This window comes from Plectropomus leopardus, chromosome 7, assembly GCF_026936395.1.
Source record: "Plectropomus leopardus strain MGB_pleo_1.0 chromosome 7, ASM2693639v1, whole genome shotgun sequence".
Classification (NCBI taxonomy): domain Eukaryota; kingdom Metazoa; phylum Chordata; class Actinopteri; order Perciformes; family Serranidae; genus Plectropomus; species Plectropomus leopardus.
The window spans coordinates 32,977,013-32,994,532 of record NC_142182.1 but is presented as its reverse complement, the minus strand read 5'-3'; the positions used below and the strand labels follow the sequence as shown (position 1 = coordinate 32,994,532).

The 17,520-nt window shown below is 39.1% G+C and overlaps 1 protein-coding gene across 2 annotated transcripts in view; it reads right to left on the bottom strand.

Moving 5' to 3' along the window:
- Positions 1 to 14,718, bottom strand: part of dennd4a (DENN/MADD domain containing 4A) — a 32,717-nt gene extending 17,999 nt beyond the window's left edge. The window contains exons 1-14 of one of the 2 annotated variants that reach the window (XM_042495646.2): positions 14,530 to 14,718; positions 8,541 to 8,872; positions 8,117 to 8,363; positions 7,948 to 8,017; positions 7,050 to 7,219; positions 5,967 to 6,205; positions 5,776 to 5,842; positions 5,564 to 5,622; positions 5,325 to 5,469; positions 4,193 to 4,368; positions 3,744 to 3,844; positions 1,977 to 2,195; positions 637 to 782; positions 152 to 172 (exon numbers count right to left, since the gene is read on the bottom strand). In XM_042495646.2, the coding sequence (XP_042351580.2) occupies positions 152 to 172; positions 637 to 782; positions 1,977 to 2,195; positions 3,744 to 3,844; positions 4,193 to 4,368; positions 5,325 to 5,469; positions 5,564 to 5,622; positions 5,776 to 5,842; positions 5,967 to 6,205; positions 7,050 to 7,219; positions 7,948 to 8,017; positions 8,117 to 8,363; positions 8,541 to 8,851 (1,971 nt within the window). In that variant the 5' untranslated portion in view covers positions 8,852 to 8,872; positions 14,530 to 14,718. The remainder of the gene's footprint in view (positions 1 to 151; positions 173 to 636; positions 783 to 1,976; positions 2,196 to 3,743; positions 3,845 to 4,192; positions 4,369 to 5,324; positions 5,470 to 5,563; positions 5,623 to 5,775; positions 5,843 to 5,966; positions 6,206 to 7,049; positions 7,220 to 7,947; positions 8,018 to 8,116; positions 8,364 to 8,540; positions 8,873 to 14,529) is intronic. The other variant, XM_042495647.2, reaches the window with a different exon arrangement.
- Between the last annotated feature and the right edge of the window lie 2,802 nt (positions 14,719 to 17,520).

Genomic DNA, 17,520 nt, shown 5'->3' with positions numbered 1-17,520 from the left:
CTCAGAACAAAGGAAAACACGTCATTCAGGTTCATACCTGGTTCTACTAGAGCTAAAAAAAGAATATGAGTGTATTATAAAAAAAAAAAAGCATTTTCTTTGACAAACAAAAAAAAAGGTTTGAACTACAAAACAGATTCTCATAGCTTACCTTTCCTCCAGTGGTGAAAAGCTACCAGGCAGCAGCATTGATGACAAACAGAGCATCAGAAAAGACAATAAAAGGTGGAAAATCAGAGAAGAAGAAAAGGGCAACAATAGAAATACCAAAAGAAGACTTAAAAAAGGACTGAAAGAACAGGGGACATTATGGATTGGAAAAGCTGGTAGTGCTGATTTATAACAAGCAGCCCAAGTGTTAATTACTCTTTGTTTATTTCCATTAGTTCCTGTTTTTTCCTTATTAGTGCCTTCAAATTAAACCAAGACCTCAATAAGACGTCTTAATTAAGAGGACAGCATATGATTAATTTTCCCTCTCAATGACTCAGCTTTGTTTCTGCTGAAAAATGGGTGGCGGCCAGGCTGAATATTGTTATTGAAGCATTTGTTCCTGCACAGCAGAGAGATGCACCTCTTCTGATGAATCGTCTCTGACAGAGAAAATCCATAGTAAAGATTAGCTGCAAGCCTCACCTTATCAACACACTCATCAAAGAAAGCCAGGCTGGCGTCTTTATCACTGACAAAGGAGCACTCCTCGATGAAACGGCTGAACATCTGAGTCTTGGTCATGAGGGAGTAAAACCTCTGGTGGGAGCGGTCTCTGCTCTTCAGGAAGCCTACGAAACAAAAACACATTATGTAATGACAAGCATGACAAGTGGGCTTTAATATCGGATTATAAAACTGGACATTCACTTATCAAGCTGTTTCAGGATGATTGCAGGGTCAACACGCAGACTTAACCAACATTTACAGGAAATGAATACTGTGGTATGAAACAGTTTGTTCTCCGCTGCCTCGCTTGCATAAGAGCACACAGATGCACGGGGACATTGTGCTGTTCATCACAGCAGTTTCTGTGATTTGTCATCCAGCCCTAATTTCCAGTAAAGCTTAAGCTTAATCACCACAGTCATTATAACAGTGAAGTAGACCAAACTTTGATGCAGCAGCACTCGGATCTTAACCCCATGACCTGCTACAGCACAGAATCACATAAAGGCAACAATAGGCTGGTTTCCATTACAGATTTGTGCAAAACTAAAGCCATATTTTCAAAACATTCAAAATTCAAAGAAGCATGTCGATGGATGTTCAGAACATAAGCAAGTTTATTTCTATTATAGCAACCACACTAACTGTCATTATTTCCAATCACAGGGGACACAGGTGTGTAATGCGAGTGATAATGGAAAAACAAGCCATTTATATGTGGCTGCTCCCACATATGAGGGATTGGGATATGAGGTGATAGTCCACGATTTCACAGAGGAATTGAGGATTCTAAACCTCCAGATGATCTGCTTAACTTTATTAACTATTAACTTTATTCATAGGAATTTTTGTAGGAAAGCTTTTCATTTTAATGACTGCTTTGTACATTTTCATTCTAAGAAATGTTGTATTTTATGTTCTTTTACTCTAAGCACACTTTTATCTTAGCTCTTAACAGTGTTTTATTTATGTTAACTTTATATTTCTTTGTATATTCTAATGAACTTTGTGTAACAATTTGTAGCTTTCTTTAGATAACTGCTATACAAAGCTGTTATTATTCTTTGATGCAATAACACCTCTTGCAGCACCTGATGCATCATGCCCGAGGGAGCCAGCTCCTACTGACATAGCTGACATAGTACATAGCTATAGCATCATGTGAGCTATAATAGCCGAAAAAGTGTTTCACACTTTTTGGCTTTAACCATTAGGTGTAATTTATATTTGCTATTTCAATTTGTGCAATTTGAGGGTTAATGCAAGCCCACCTTGTCAGCCGTGTTTTTGTGATGCATACAGAGACTGAAATGTACCTTGAATGTCGAAAAGGGAGCTGGCATCAGTGGTCTTCTCAGAGGGGGCCTGGGTGATGGGCAGCAGGTAGGAGCGGTACCCTCGCAGGATGGCTGCCATGAAGCGCAAGAAGGTCTCCTGGATCTCCAGCTCCAGAGTGTGGAGGCTCTTTCCACCATTGAGCTCACTGTCGGTCACAGTGTGCTCCATTTGCACATCTTCACGGTTCAGCTGACCACCTGATAGCACGCAACAGTAGATTATGAAGAACGTATTAGCACATAAACAAATAATTGTCTATTGAAAGCTAATGTCCTGTAGGCAGACCCATCTCCACAGCGCTATGTGAGAACAAATATTTGGAGCACTCTTTTTCACTCTGAAATTAGGGGAAAAAAAATCTTTGGATTGTTTGTATTTTTCACAAATTGTCTTGTTTGGCACTACAGCCAGGATGCAAGCTCACAGGGACAATGCTAATTTGCTGATATTTAACTGGTATAATGTACCACGTTCTGCATCTAGCTTTAGTGTGTCAGCATGCAACATTTGGTTGGTTAATTAGTGTTTTTTTGATGCTATTTGGTCTTTTGACAGGGGGGCGGGGGCTGCTAACTGCGGAAACTCTAAAACACCAGGGCCAGTGTTTGGTTTGTTCATTCTGAGCAACTGCAGAAACATGGCATACTCTTTGGAGGAGGACCTGCTCACTATGTAGATACAAAATGCTCAACAATATTAATATTTCTGCCATTATATGCCCCTTAATCCTACACACTTGACCTTAAAAGGGATCACAGTAAATATCAAAATTCATCTCAATAGTATTGAAAATGTAAACTAAATTGTATGTGAGTCCATGCAATGGTTGTTGAGGTAATTCAAAGGGAACCATAAAGAGGAAAAGTCAGGGGAACCCCAAAGTCAGTCGTCTTTAACCTCTGGGAACCATGACTGTCTGATCAAAATGTTCCCAATGGACCGAAAAGGATGGCTGACCTACTCTGCTATAGACCAAAGATCAACCAAACCAACCAAAACCAAAGATCCCCACACTATTAAAAGCTACCAGTAGATTTTAATTGTGCAATGTTTCAATCTGACAGAGATCTTTGTCAGACATTTAAAAAACAACAACGTAAAAATAAAAAAATATTTTTTTGTTTAATATGCCTGACCAAGATCTCTGCTTGATCGAAATGTTGCACAATAAAATTTACTGGGAGCTTTTAATAGTGCGTGGATCTTTAGTTTGATTCTTTCCTTGGTTTGATTGAATGCACCCTATGACACTGTGAAAACATCTATTAACAGGCAATACATTTCTGGTTTCTTTTTGTATGTTTCAGTTTCACTGGCCAAAAATAGGCCACCTGACATTACGTCAGCAGGTTATTGTAGAAAACATCAAAGGTAAATGTTAATCTGTCGCAATCAAAGAGCTCCTTTCTAAACTGGGATTTATTTTGCATCAACATTAAAGCGTCAGAAAGACAAAAAACATGGTAAAAGAGACAGACTGCAACAGAACCTTAAATATCACAGAAACACATGAAATTACTAACTATATGTAGAAGAGGCAGGTTGAGCAGAAATGGATTAGGATAAAATTACATGTCCTATCTTCCTTTATGCACTGAACATCGACCAACAAGGTGGTTTCTTATAACAGTGTAAGCGTCCGCTGGGTTTTCCTGTAAAATTGACTGTACAGGCTGAGTCAGCAGACTCAAGTCACACAAATTATTCATGAAACCAAAAATGACAAAGCATCAGACTGGACTCACCCTCAGTCAGCTGCTGATAGAGCTTATTCAGGTTATTCAGGAGATGTTTGCAGGCCCTCCTGGGCAAGATTTTCCACGTTAGAGCCTTCTTGTCGTCTTTTCTGAAAGAACACCATGTGGTTTTCATTACACGGGAGGACAGTCAAGAAACATTGCAAAAAAGATACAAGGAGGGAGACGGATTCACTGGCATCAGCACTGACAATTTAATCTCACCACAGCTTTTGAATGGATGTGAGAGACCAGCGGTTACACAAAATGTGCTTTTGTGTACAGTAAGAATATTCCACATTCGAGCTTGTATCATTACATAAGAGGCTGACTACCGATAACCTTGGAGAGAACTTTTACAATCAGACCTATAAAAGCCTAGGAGATAATTTTTGAAGGGGGTGTCTTAAAGTTGAAAGCCATCTATCACAGAGCAGCTGTGGTTAGAGGTCACTTACTGGGAGATTGTGTTTGTGTCCAAGTCCACACAGCTGATGTCAGCCGGGGGCACATAAAGGTCAAAGTATCGGGAGTCCACGCCCACGATGAAAGGACACGGTGCACTGAGGACACCGGCCAGAGCCAGCGGACACAGAGGGATGTACGGGCACGGCCAGTGGAAAGGGAAGATCATCTGAAAAGGAAAGGTCAATACATTTTACAATATGAGCTGACCTTAAACACATCACAATGAAACCTTATGCAACATTGTTTATTTAGCTAACCAGCTCTTATCCTGGAGATTTCAACGTGGATTTCAATACTGGATCACAATTTTTAACTGACGGACTTGTTACAAAGTTTGGGTGTGTTTACCACTGCTGCTGAGTGGATGATGATGAAAGCAGAAGCAGCAGCAACAACTGATGGAGTTGGAGATTTTGTTTTTAATCCAAAGACAGTTGAAAGTAATGCATTTAGGTTTAATTTGATGTAAAATCAGTGTATGTGGACCATTGATTGGATTTAAATGATGTGACTTCACTCGAGATGTAAAGTTGCGTTATAGGACCCACGGTACTCAAGAGCAGTATTGAAAAGCTCAAACCTTACTGATTTTTGGCTTTTGAAAAAAGCGGTAGAACTGGGCATCGACCCCCATTCCTGCTCTGTAGCAAAGTGGCTGCCAACTACATATTATTACATATTTGTCCGTTCTGAGCTACTGTAGAAACATGGCGGTGCAACATGGCAGACTCCGTTGATAAGGACCTGCTCCCTCTGTAGATATAATTGACACATTCAAAAGTAACCAAACCCACGTCACATTTGCAGGTGGTTATATAAGGAAAAAAAACACTTTATATTTTATCTCATCCCCCTAAATCCTACAGACCAAACCTTCAAACCAGGAGCTAGTCAGAAATGTCTCTTTCCCTTTTCAGAACTTTATTTCTTTGAAGAGCGTTTTTCAGTGGTAATTGTTGTTCATCCATAATACCAGAGCGTCTTCTTTGATGTGATTATGGGTAGTTTGTTCAGTGAAGCCGCAGCTCATCCACTATTGTAGCTTTAATCACATTAAAGACCACCCTCTTCAGTGGTAACATCAGGAAATGTGGAAATAAAAGCAAAGAAGAAAAGACTTACGGACACGAGGGCCTCTGTAACACTGGTGAGCACAGCTGGACGCAGGGAATGAACCAGGATCTTGTGCTCTGTGACAGCCAGCACCAGCAGAGTGGCTGCGTTCTTTGGGCCCAGATTCAGCAGTAACGTGGAGAGGCTTCCACCGCTGGACACACAATTAAAAAACAAATGTCACCAGATTAAGGCTAAAGCAAATAAAATACATCTTCATATTTGGCATTTTGCTGATGTTTCCCTACCTGAGAGGCAGTGGAGAGGATACAGGTTGGCTCAGTATCAGGCTGTCGTGTGGAGACAGCTGTGGAGGACACACAGGAGAGCGTTACAGCATTAGAGTATCAGTGGGTGGGGGATTTAGCTCATGACTACAGTGTGTTTTAAGACGTTCGTGTCAAACCAAATACAGCAAACATGCAGAACTGAGATCATTGCTTTACTTTACTCAGCTTACCTGCACCAGGATGCGCGGTCTCTGAGTGGAGGGGAATGGCACACTTTGCATGAAGTGAGAGATGTGCCTGTGAGTACAAAAATAATCACTTAATAAAGCAATAAGTGTAAGAATAGACCTGAAACTTTAACCAGAGTGAGCAATAGATGTCAACAAAGAGACAGAAAAATGTAAAAGAAAACAATGCTAACTTTTCAATAGGCAGGGCATGCGGTCCAGAGATGGAGTATCGGTAGAGGAAGGTAAGAAAGCTTCTGAAGGACTGGAAGAAGGGCCAGTGGGAGAGCAGACAGATGCTCTTGTTGCTGTAAACACTTCTGGTCCCGTCGGGTCCGAGATCAGAGCTTGGCAGGCCGAGTTGTGAGCGCTGACGCTCAGACAGGCTCTCCTCTGAGTAAGGCTCATAAAACTGGATGGCTGCTCCGTACACCTGCAAGCAAAAGGATCACAATATAAGTGTGATGATCTGCACATCCAATACATGCGCACACAAACATCCCGGAGCAAACTTTACAAAGACACAAACCACAGTGGAAGAACTTATTCAGGTGAGCTGTTATGGCTGCTCCGCTAGAGAATTTTTCATCATAATAAATCAGCTAAATCACACTCAGGCCTTTGAAGTTGTTCTTCCCAAATAAATAAACAAGCTATACAGTGCCAGGAGACCAGTCTGCAGACTAGAGGTTGCAGGGGAAGGACTGAGCATGGAGGCATTCAGCATTTAAAACTTATGCACCAAGCAGCCCAAGTGGTGCATGAGCTATCCATTATTCAAAAGATGCACTGCAAAAAAAAAAAAACTTTTATGCTGCATTGCTTTCAAAGACTTAGTGCATTTCAGTATTCCAAACACAGCCTTTAGACAATTTTTGATTCCAGTCAGAGTTTGGCGGTTGATTAAGATTGTCTGGTATTCTTAGAAAAACCACTGCAGTTCATCAACAAACTAATCGAAAAGGGATACTAATGCACAGAGAGAGATGGGGGGGTGGGGGGGTGAAGATGGAGAGGCTGGCCGAAATGGGCAATTAAAGAAGAATTTATGTATTTAAGGGCAGAAAACTGATGCCAACTTTGGGGGAATGGCTTAATTAATGATGATATAATGAAAGTTAGCAGGACTCTGAACATAGTGGTGGTTTCCTTTATAAAAATCAGTGTGCATGTAGTAAGTCTGTGTGCATGTTGCAAAAGGTACAAAAAGACATTATGATGGATCGCAACAAAGCAACATGGTTATTGGTAACGTTAATGTAAGAAAGTGGTTTTACCTTCTCTCCAGAGGCACCCGTCAGTACAAATGTGGAAAAAACAGGCAGGGAGTGTTTGGTGTGTGCTGGCCAGCACTCGATCGTTGCCCCCATGGGCAGGCAGAACATAGGCACGGACTCAGGCAGTGGGAAGGACTCGTAGTCCTCTTCAGGGTACCGACACAGCAGACCTGCACACACACAAGCACAGTCAAAGACAGTCATATACAGGCATCTGATTAATAAGATTGTGTAGGGCTGGGCAATATAAAGATATTATATCATATTGAGATATGAGGCTATATATTGTCTTAGATATTCAATATTGTTAAATCATGATATGGAATAAATTATGTTTTTTTCTGATTTTAAAGGTTGCATTACAATAAAGTGATTACTTTTCTCAACTTATCAAACAACTCTACTTGTTTAAGTACCTGCCTTTACCCACTTAGTCATTTTAACAACAACAACAACAACAACAACAATAATAACAAATAAAATCATTATGTACAAAGGTTTAGTGTAACCGGATCAAGCTCAATAGTGATCAAACTAAATATGCAAGATTAAAAAGATGCATTTTAAGATGACATTTGATTTTGATTCTATTTCTACATTAAATGAATACATTACTGATCAAAAATGGAATTGTGTTAATATTTTATGAAAATACCAATAGTCATTTCTACAATATTGTCACATCAAAGAGGGGAATTGGTAAAAGAAAAAAAGTAATGTTCGAATTTGTCTCCTAGTTTTAGCATTAATGTAGTGTTTTTGAGGAGATTTATAAATATCGATATATATATCATGTATTGAGACGCAGCCTAAAAGTATTGCAATTTCATTTTCAGCCCATACCACTGATTGAGTATTCTGAATTAGCTCATAATACAAATTCTGCACACCACTTTACCTGCTTTGTATGCGATTGTGTTTGCTTTAGCCAGAGACTTCTTGTAACAAAGGTAGACTGATGATCCCCACTGTAATATGCGAAGAGACATCACAGATCAATCAATATGTGGATTACGAGAGATATCGTGGATTACGAGAGATATCGTGCACTCAGAGCTCTTTCCCACCATGCTGCTGTTGAGGTTCTTGTCCACCTTACAGAAGGTGTGAGGGGGCGTCTCGCCCTTGCCGGGGATGATGATGCAGACATCGGTGACAGCTAGTGAAGTGTGGGGCTGGCTCTTCGGTGCGCGGCGGTAGGTGATGTAGATGCGTTGTGACGACGAGCTGCTGATGTTGGCAGGGCGACCTGAGGGAGTGGTCTGGACGATGTGACATCCAGGTTTCAGCTTCTCTTTCCACTCATACAGAACCCTGAAGGACAAGATGGAAATTCTTGAGAAATATTATTGCAGCACTCTGATAATATATTCATTGAAGAGATGACAGAGTAGAGGATGTGTTTAAGGGCAGATTATGGCGACCCTGGGCAGAGAAGTGATTAGTGGTGCTGGGTGAGTAAAGGGTCAGCGACCGAGGATTACTGCTTACCCAAGATCTGTCAGTGGAGGCTTATCTCGGCCTCGCTTGAAGCACAAGAATATCTGCGGGCCCCGGAGGCTGGCTCCATTGAGCTCTGCAGAGAGGCCTGAGGGGGTGCTTTCAACACAGGTGAACCCTGCGGGCACCTCTTCACCCAGGGAGCGGATCACCACAGCTACGTCGGTAATGGGGGCTTTAGGTTTCACAGACTTGGGACCGGCATCATCAAAGTGGAGCTCCTCCTCCAAAGGCTTGGACGAGTCGGTGAGGCCGGCAACCACAAAGTAGTCGGCTACACGAGGCCCTTTATCCTCCATCATTTCCCATTCCCACACTGTGGGCTGAAAAGAGAAGAGGAGAGAGGGGGAGGGCTTTCATTATGCATTTTAATCATATCACTGTAAGCTTAAAAACAAGTGAAAATGGGCATCAGGAAATGACCTGGCTGAAGAGACTAGGCTCACTCAGAAAGCGTCGCCTCTAAAAAACACTCTGAGCACACTGAGTGATCATGCTGCTCCAATTGTTGCATAAAACACATAAATCCATGTTAAAAAAAAGCATACATTACAAATGCATTCTATACTGAAAAAACAACAGAATATAATGAGAGCATCTGGAAGCATTTAGCGTGCATTCCTGTCTGCAAAAACACCATATTTCAACAAGAAACATGGGCGGGTTTAAGACCAATGACCTTGCTATATGCCATGACCGATTATGTAAAATAAAACACATGCCTTTGTTGAAAAAAAAAAGGAAGAAAAATTTGCGGAGAGGAAAAGTACCAGAACTGAGCATTGGGAAATGAAGAGAGGGCGCACTGAAGTGCAGCAAAAAGAGTTTTTTTCAGAGCTCTCAGCAAGGTAATATTCATACTAAACATATTCTGCGCTCAACAATGTTGTGAGAAAGAAAGGAACAGAGAGAGCGCCTGTGAGTCAGCTTGTTATAGCTTTATCACAAAGCATTGAGCCCTGGAAGCCCTCTCAGCACTGGGGCAGCTCATTGTGCTTCAGCTGAAGAGCTTGCTTTATCTCTCACAGCAGTTCCTCCACACTCACTAGCAAACTGATAAACAGCTGCCTATTATTTCCCCCGCTGGGATGTGAAGGAGTTAGCATAAAGTTATTCCCCCTCCTCTGCACTGGATGTGTCACTGCTAGGAATCGTGGCACACAAGAAGCCGTGACCATATCTCACCCACTTAGGACTTTGGCTTGCACTGGCCTTAAAGCCAATTGATGTGTGCTGTTCCCCGGTGTGGACAAATGATGGGACACAACGCTAAGCACTGCTTACAGGCTTATGGCGTGGAATTCACCGCTTACACGAGAACACGAAAAAAAAAAAAAGATACTCTATAGCAGCAAGCATATTTCTGAAAAACCACAAGACCATCCAAAACAATTTAGCAATAAAATTCAGTCAAATATATTTCCTGTTTCATAAGTTGTCTTTTTAAAAATCATGACTCATTATCACAAGGTTGCTCATGGTCTTGCAGTGTTTTGGCCTCCATGTGTTTATGAGTGTTTTCCCTCCGACTAGCTGGCGGCTGTTTTGATGCCAGTAATTTTTTTTTTTTGTGTGCTCTGCAGTGTTGAGCCTAGCGGGTATACCCCATGACTCAGCATGCCGAACTGCAACAAAGTTTTCATCTTTTTTCAGATGTCCTTCAATGCTGGATTTAATGAGATGGCAAAATATGCATAAATGCATCACAAATGCACCAATGAAATACAAGATTGTTTTTTCTCGTGCATCTTTTAATTACTGTGTTTTTTTGAAGTGATTAAACAAGTGTGATTTCTAAAAAAACTGTTGCAAATTTAAAGCTGTTGCATAATTTGTGTCTCACCTGAGGGTTGACAGGTGCAGAGGAGAAGACCAACTATCATAGAACAAAGAACTCCTGCACACTGTCTGCTACTCTTGTGGAATAAGAAAATGCATTTGGAACAAGAATAACGTTATGGACACCTTCATCAGGTTATCTTATAAGACAATGTGAGAAACCATTCTAAATAGTTTGAATGAGCTTCATGGACCAGTCAGGTCGCACTGCAGATTAAGGTCACTCATTACAGTCAAACGTCATTAAAAAAAAAAAATCATACACAAAAATGCTCATTACACTGGCTAAAATGCACATCATAATAATAAAGAAAAGCCTCCATATACAGTGACACTGAAGCATTTTACTGAGCAGACTAACAGAAAAATTTAAACACTGTCTATAAAAGAAGATGCTTCTGGTATTTTTCCCCATTAATTAGATTAATTTGCTTTCCTCTGAGAACATGGGAAAAAAGGAAATGAGCAATCTGTCAAGAAGTGTTCCACTAATTGCAAGAAATTAGTGGATTTTGAAAAATTATGATTGTTTATGATTATCATAATTATATATTAAAAATAATTTAAAAGTATTACTATTTTTAAGTACTTTTTAAGTAATTTTCCTTTTTCCCCCTTTTATTTATTTACTTTTTTTTCCTAATTTTTAGGTAATATCCTTGTAATTTTTTTATTTTTTTATGCTAATATTGGGGTCATTTTTGTGTGAAGTTGAAGTTGTTTAAAAACATCAAGCCAATTTGGTCAGATCACAAAGGGTTAAGAGGCAAGTTTTCTCTTTGTTTGTTTACAATCCACATTTTTACCAATAAAAAATGAGTTGAAAGCAACATTTTTCTTTTCTGTAGCTCCACTTCCTGACACAACACTTATGCTAGTACATAAAAACACCTGCTCCAAGTAATATTACATGAACATGAACATGAATGCTGCTAAATATACAACAGCAGATGTGTCATATAATATTTGGAGGGTTATGGATTAAATATAGATGTAATCTGCAGTTCCAACAGTGCATCCACTGCATCTATTCCTCCCACTCAGCCGGACACAGAGGCCTAAAATTATATCTAATCCTCACCATAGCAACAACAGTGAAAGTAAACGCCGAACTGAGATGTTGAACATTTCTTACTGTGATGCTGAAACACGCAGGGAACATTGGTCTAGTTAACCTTTTGAAATCTGGATCTGCATCAGTTTTTTGTGCTGCATTCAGATGCCTCCAACAAGCTATATGACCTTTTAAAACCTGAGCAATGTGGTTTGAAACATGCGAGAAAAGGGGGTGACCTATTTGGCAAGAAATGCCCCACAATTTGCAAGGTGACAAAAAAATTAGCCAAAAAAATTGAAAATAAAATAGGGAAAAATGTCCAGAAAACTATATTTATATTAGAAAATATATATAAATATATATATATATATATATATATATATATATATATATATATATATATATATATAATTTTAAGCATTTTTAGGTAGTTTTCTGTTTGTTTCTTACTTTTTTTCTTGCTTACTTTCGGGGTTTTTTTTGCTGATTTTTTGGAACAAGTTTTGTTAAGCTGCTTGTTGCCCTCTCCCCATGTTGTTTTTAAGGATATCAAACCATTTTGCTCAGTTTCAAAGGGTCAAATACAACTCGGCTAATGGGCTATGTCGTTGGACATGTATTCTATTGGGAAAGTCACTGAGATAACCTGAGGATGACAGATTTTAAATAACAAAACAGATATATACTGAATATAGAAATAAAAAGCTATAGTTTCTGTTTATCTCATGTTTTTTTTCTTTTAGTTGCTCTGATCTGGAAGTTTTTACACACTCATGTCACACTGCAGTGAATATGCCTGTCCACAAATTTTACCCATCAGTGTTTTTGTGAGTTTTCCTTTGTTTTCTTTTATTGTCTAAGGTTGATATTGCTGGGTAGACTGCTCTTTACTGCCATGTGTTTGTTTGTTGTTTGCATAGAAAGATGTCTAAAATCTTCTGAGACCCGTGTTAGTAGAAAAAAGCCTAAAAATAAACCTGACTCAAACAAACTTGATATTTCATTTTTCACATAATTTCAACTCTCCTCCCACTACCTCACTTATTGCAGGCAATCCTGTATTCGCCCAAGACTGGAAGTGACTCATTCGTGGTCTCCCCAGAAACTGCAATCTTTTTCATTCACTACTGCTTTCTTCATAAAAGCAGCACAAATAAGGACACGGCGGATTTCCTCTTCTCACCAGCAAACGAGCCAACTTCCCCGTTCACATCCACTATTATTTTCATGAATCACATCCAACCCTCAGCTTCACACAGACGGCAGATTGTCAGTAATTTGTTTACCGCTTGAGCCTTAGATTTTTTTTCGCAGACTGTCTGAGAACGTCACACTTCACATTTTGTATCTGCCAGGCCCAGTGCTTCATTTAAAGTACTGGAATATGCCTTTTCTGGTTGAAAAGTTGAAAAAAAGATGAAAAAAAAGTTCATCACTTTTAAAATCTTTTCCAGGTAGTTGTCATATTTGGTGTCTAAGGTGACCTTTGAGTATTGACATAAATCTAAAATACACTTTTTTTGTATTTTAAAAGGGGTTTTTCACCTGGAAGCAGTTTGGAAAGATAAAATAAAAATAAACACAACAAAAGAAAAGATATGATTAAAGATTGTTTAAAAGCTTGATATGTAACAAAAATGTCAAAATACTGTCTGGAATGAGAATAAATACATTAAGATAGCTATAAAGGGAGCTTTCATCATTTTTTATCCATGCCTTTTGATATTTCAAGGAACATTTATTTTTAATTTTCTCCCAAACAGTCATGCAGGATTTTGACATTAAACCTTCAAAAATAGCCAATAGAAAATGTGAAAAAGGGAAAAAATGCAAATAATGTTTTTTTAAGTTTGGTCAATTTTGACAAAATTGCACGAATAAAATAAAATAAGCTCAAATACAAAAAAATAAAAACTGCAACAAAAAAAAACAAACAAAAAAAACAAATAATGATTGTTTGGCGCTTGAACAATGATAACAATTTCAAAATGTGAGCTGGAATGAGATTAAATACAACATAGAAGCTAAAAAGGGAGCTTTTATCATTTTTTTCATCCATGCCTTTTGATATTTCATACAAGGAACATTTATTTTTCCATTTTCCCAATACAGTCATGCAGGATTTTGACATTAAACTTTCAAAAATAATCGACCCTCTCCCTCCACTGCATGTTATTTTGTGATGTGAAGTCAGGGCCTTTTGACTTTTTGCTTTGAGCGTGGCTGTGTTGTTATAATTATGGCCCCAGAGACAGAGGCAGCGGCTTCTGGACAGTCAGTCTCAGGCTGTGTAGGGATTAAAGGGCCTGTTAACAGCAGGAGGGCAGGGAGGATGGGCAGTCTGATCTGGGGAGGGAACCACCACAACATTTCACTCAGCATCTGTTCCCTTTTAGCCATGAAGACAACCCTCACCCTCACCAGCCATTTGCATTCCTTATGTTTGACGGGGGGGACCCTGGCTGCTGCATGAGGAAACCACACACGCCCAAGATAAATAGAGCAGAAAGATGAAGGAGAAAATACTCTAAGGTGCAGCTGGGAAAAAAATACCAAAGCACATTGCATGATCAGCTTGCAACGCTTGCATTTCATGCAATGGTAATATTTAGTTTAGCCCACCACAGAGCAAATGGTCATTTGAAAAAAAGCAACTGACCACGGCTACAATAGTACAGAGGGGTTTTCTCATATGCCCACATCACAAGAAGCCATCTTATGGAGCATCTACACGGGATGCAATAAAATACGCCTCCATATGACTTCTTAGTAGCCAATGGGCGCACGGTAAATACAGGGAATCACACACAGGATGCGATGCTCACTATGAAGCCTTCAATTGTTTTGCAATGCATTTACACGACAATAATATTATATAACATATTCAGCGTGTCAGTCAATAGTCCTTTCAACCGTCCAGCATCAAAACAACACATCGAAGGTTTTTGTTTTTAACGCAAACGACATCAGCACAAATAAAATGACAAAATAGGACAAAATCAACACGTGAAATACCTTAATTATAAAAACCGGGAGTGTGGGCGTCGTTTGTGTTTATTCTTAATAAAAGAAGAATCTACTCACATCTCGATTGAAAGCTGATCTGTCGAGTATGAATCGAAACAAAAGCCAGGTGTCTGCTGATGAATAATATGATTCCTCAGTGTTCGCCTGTTCTGTTTATTTTTATGTCTGTCCGCATTTGTTATCATGAAAAAATTATAATTCACAGTTCGATGGACGGACCCGAATAGCCTGTGTAGTCCCCGAGCAGCGCTTTATCCAGACCTGCGCGGCCCACGTGACTGATTACAACCCTCGCTGACGTCACTGATGACACTGATAACAACGTCTGAAGCTGTGAGGAAACGTGTGGTCTAATTTACAAATTTATACTCAACTGCTCAACTGCGCACAGGAGCAGCGAAGAAAAGAATCCATAAAGAGATTTATCACAGGCTGTTGCTCTTGTCAGACTATTGATTTTATTGTTGTTGTTATTGTTTTTGTTGCTATTATTAAAATAATAATTATTATATGTGTTATTGTCCCCTAGAATTACCACCTCACTTGAAATGTATTATATTATACATTGTTCTTTTTAATTTTAATACACATTATGAAGTATACTGTTATATATATATATATATATATATATATATATATATATATATATATATATATATATATATATATATATATATATATATATATATATATATATATATATATATATATATATATATATATATATATACACACACACACACTGAGGATGCTACTTTGGACTGTAGGAAATTATAATTCATTAAAACAAAAATATTTTTTAGTTATCAAGATAGTTGCTATTTAATTTTCAGTCAACTAACTAAGTGTGCCAGGTCTATTTAACAGCCTCCTCCAATCTGTCAAGAATCAAATTCTGAGTATTTTTTGGTGGTTAAAAAAGTTAAAACATAATGTCTAAATAATACTACTGTCAGACTGCTCTCAGTTCTTAGCTTGGAGTCAGTCCCTACACTCTGCTCAACAGGTGATCAGAATAACCCCATCACACCCAGTCATCTCAAGGGAACTGTGACATTTGCCTAAAATGAATTTTGGAAAAATGACAGCAAGTACCAAAGACCGAGGGACTGCAACAAATACCCCACCAAGAGTTACTTTCTAATTGTGTAATCTGAACACTCCAAGATTGCTAAAACTCCCAAATTCCCATAAAAGTAAAAGTAAAGGACATGACCACAGTGTTCTAAATGGCAGCTAAAGACAATGGTTAATTGAATAATAAAAAAATAGTAAATTGTTTATGATTTTCTTTTTTTTAATATGATGGCACCTTCCATGCCTCTCATAACATCAGTAATATTATCTATCATGTACATGTTCTGCAAATCAAATTTATACTCTGGAACAATAAAGCAAGACTGATATTTACAACATACAAACTTTCCACACGGCATGGAGTTTAAATAAGTAGTTGTAAAATCAGCCGAATATTTCTGAATTTACACAGAAATTAGGTGAGCCAATCTCTAAATGTTATTAGTGCAGAGCACGGAGGAACTCAGCTAACAACTGGATATGTTTCACTTAGTGTGAGACAGCAGCAGGGGGAAAAGTTTTCTGTGAGTGGGTGGACATTCAAACTGTCTCTTGGTTGGACTGGTTGCACAGCGCCTGTGGCCACACACAACTTGGCCGACTGTCTTGCCCTCTGCTGCCCTTGTGTGGCCATCAGAAAGACATACAGTTCTGTTGAAATTTACAAATGACCATATTCGTATACCGGAAGATCGCAGACAGCTCGGATGTAGTCCTGTTCTGTCTTCAGACATTTTGCTGAGTCATCTTTGCTGTTGTCATTTTGTCTTTATGATATTAAAAATGCATCGCACTGACATTGAAGGTTTGTCAAAATAAAAATGTTAGACATTACAGAGATGTTAAAAGTTATGAAGTGAGAGATTACATTAGACAATAAGGGATAAAGTGCAATAAATTAATGAATGATCCCCTCATGTGTTGCACGGTTACATTTGTCCTTTTTGACTCAAAATCTCTGGTTGATTAAAAACTGAAAAACGTGAATCTGAGATACTAACAGCAGAGTCTGAATGACAGCTTGAATGCTCTGAACTGATTGCCTAGTCAGCAGCAACAGACAGCATCTGGCTTTTTCATTTGTCTGAGTGATACTGAATCATACACAGACTGAGAGCCCCTGACTTCAGTCCATATCTGAGCAGGAAGAAAAGAGGGAATTTCAAGGTAGAATTTGGTAGGTTGAGGTTGAGCAAAAAAATTTTGTACAGGAAATGCAAAGCAAACTTGGGAGGGGATGATAGGATGATGGTCAGGGAGGGGGAAAAAGCAATGTGTGACTACTGTAGATCGAACAGGCTGAGAACATGCTGCAGTACAATCTGCGAGCAGATAGGTAGCTATGAAACCTATTCAGCTGTCTCAGGGAGAAATAGCCACATGCCCATCCAAAACCAGACCCAACAGAGCACCTGGATCTGACAGTCTGAGAGGGAGGCTGTTTAAAGTGTGCTCTGACCAACTTAAAGGGCCCATCACCCAATTACTTCAAACAATGCTTACAGCTGTATTTTTCCACACTCATGGAAAACTGTTAGACCTGTGCCAAAAGTCCCTGAGCAGCATCTTTTAAAGATTTTTAACCCAGCTGCGCTGACTTCACTTTTAGGCAAGTGTATGGAGAGGGCAGTCAGTGTCCATCTGAAGTCCTCTGTGGGGAGTCATCTTGACCCCCTACAATTTGCTTATAAATCACACAGGGAACTCTTACTGTGGTGGACCAAATAGCAAGACACCAACAACAACCAAAATCAGTTGCTTGTGTTCTTTTTATTGATTTCAGCTATGCTTTTAATAGCATGCAAGTTGATACCCTTTTAGGACGACTTTGTTATGGAGAAGTATTATGTCTCGACTGTGTGCATACTGCATGCAGCAGTACATACATAAGGGGAGCTGTAGTACCTACTAAAAATATGGAACGGAATGGAATGCACCCCAAATCTCTGGACTTTACCACACTTGCAGATC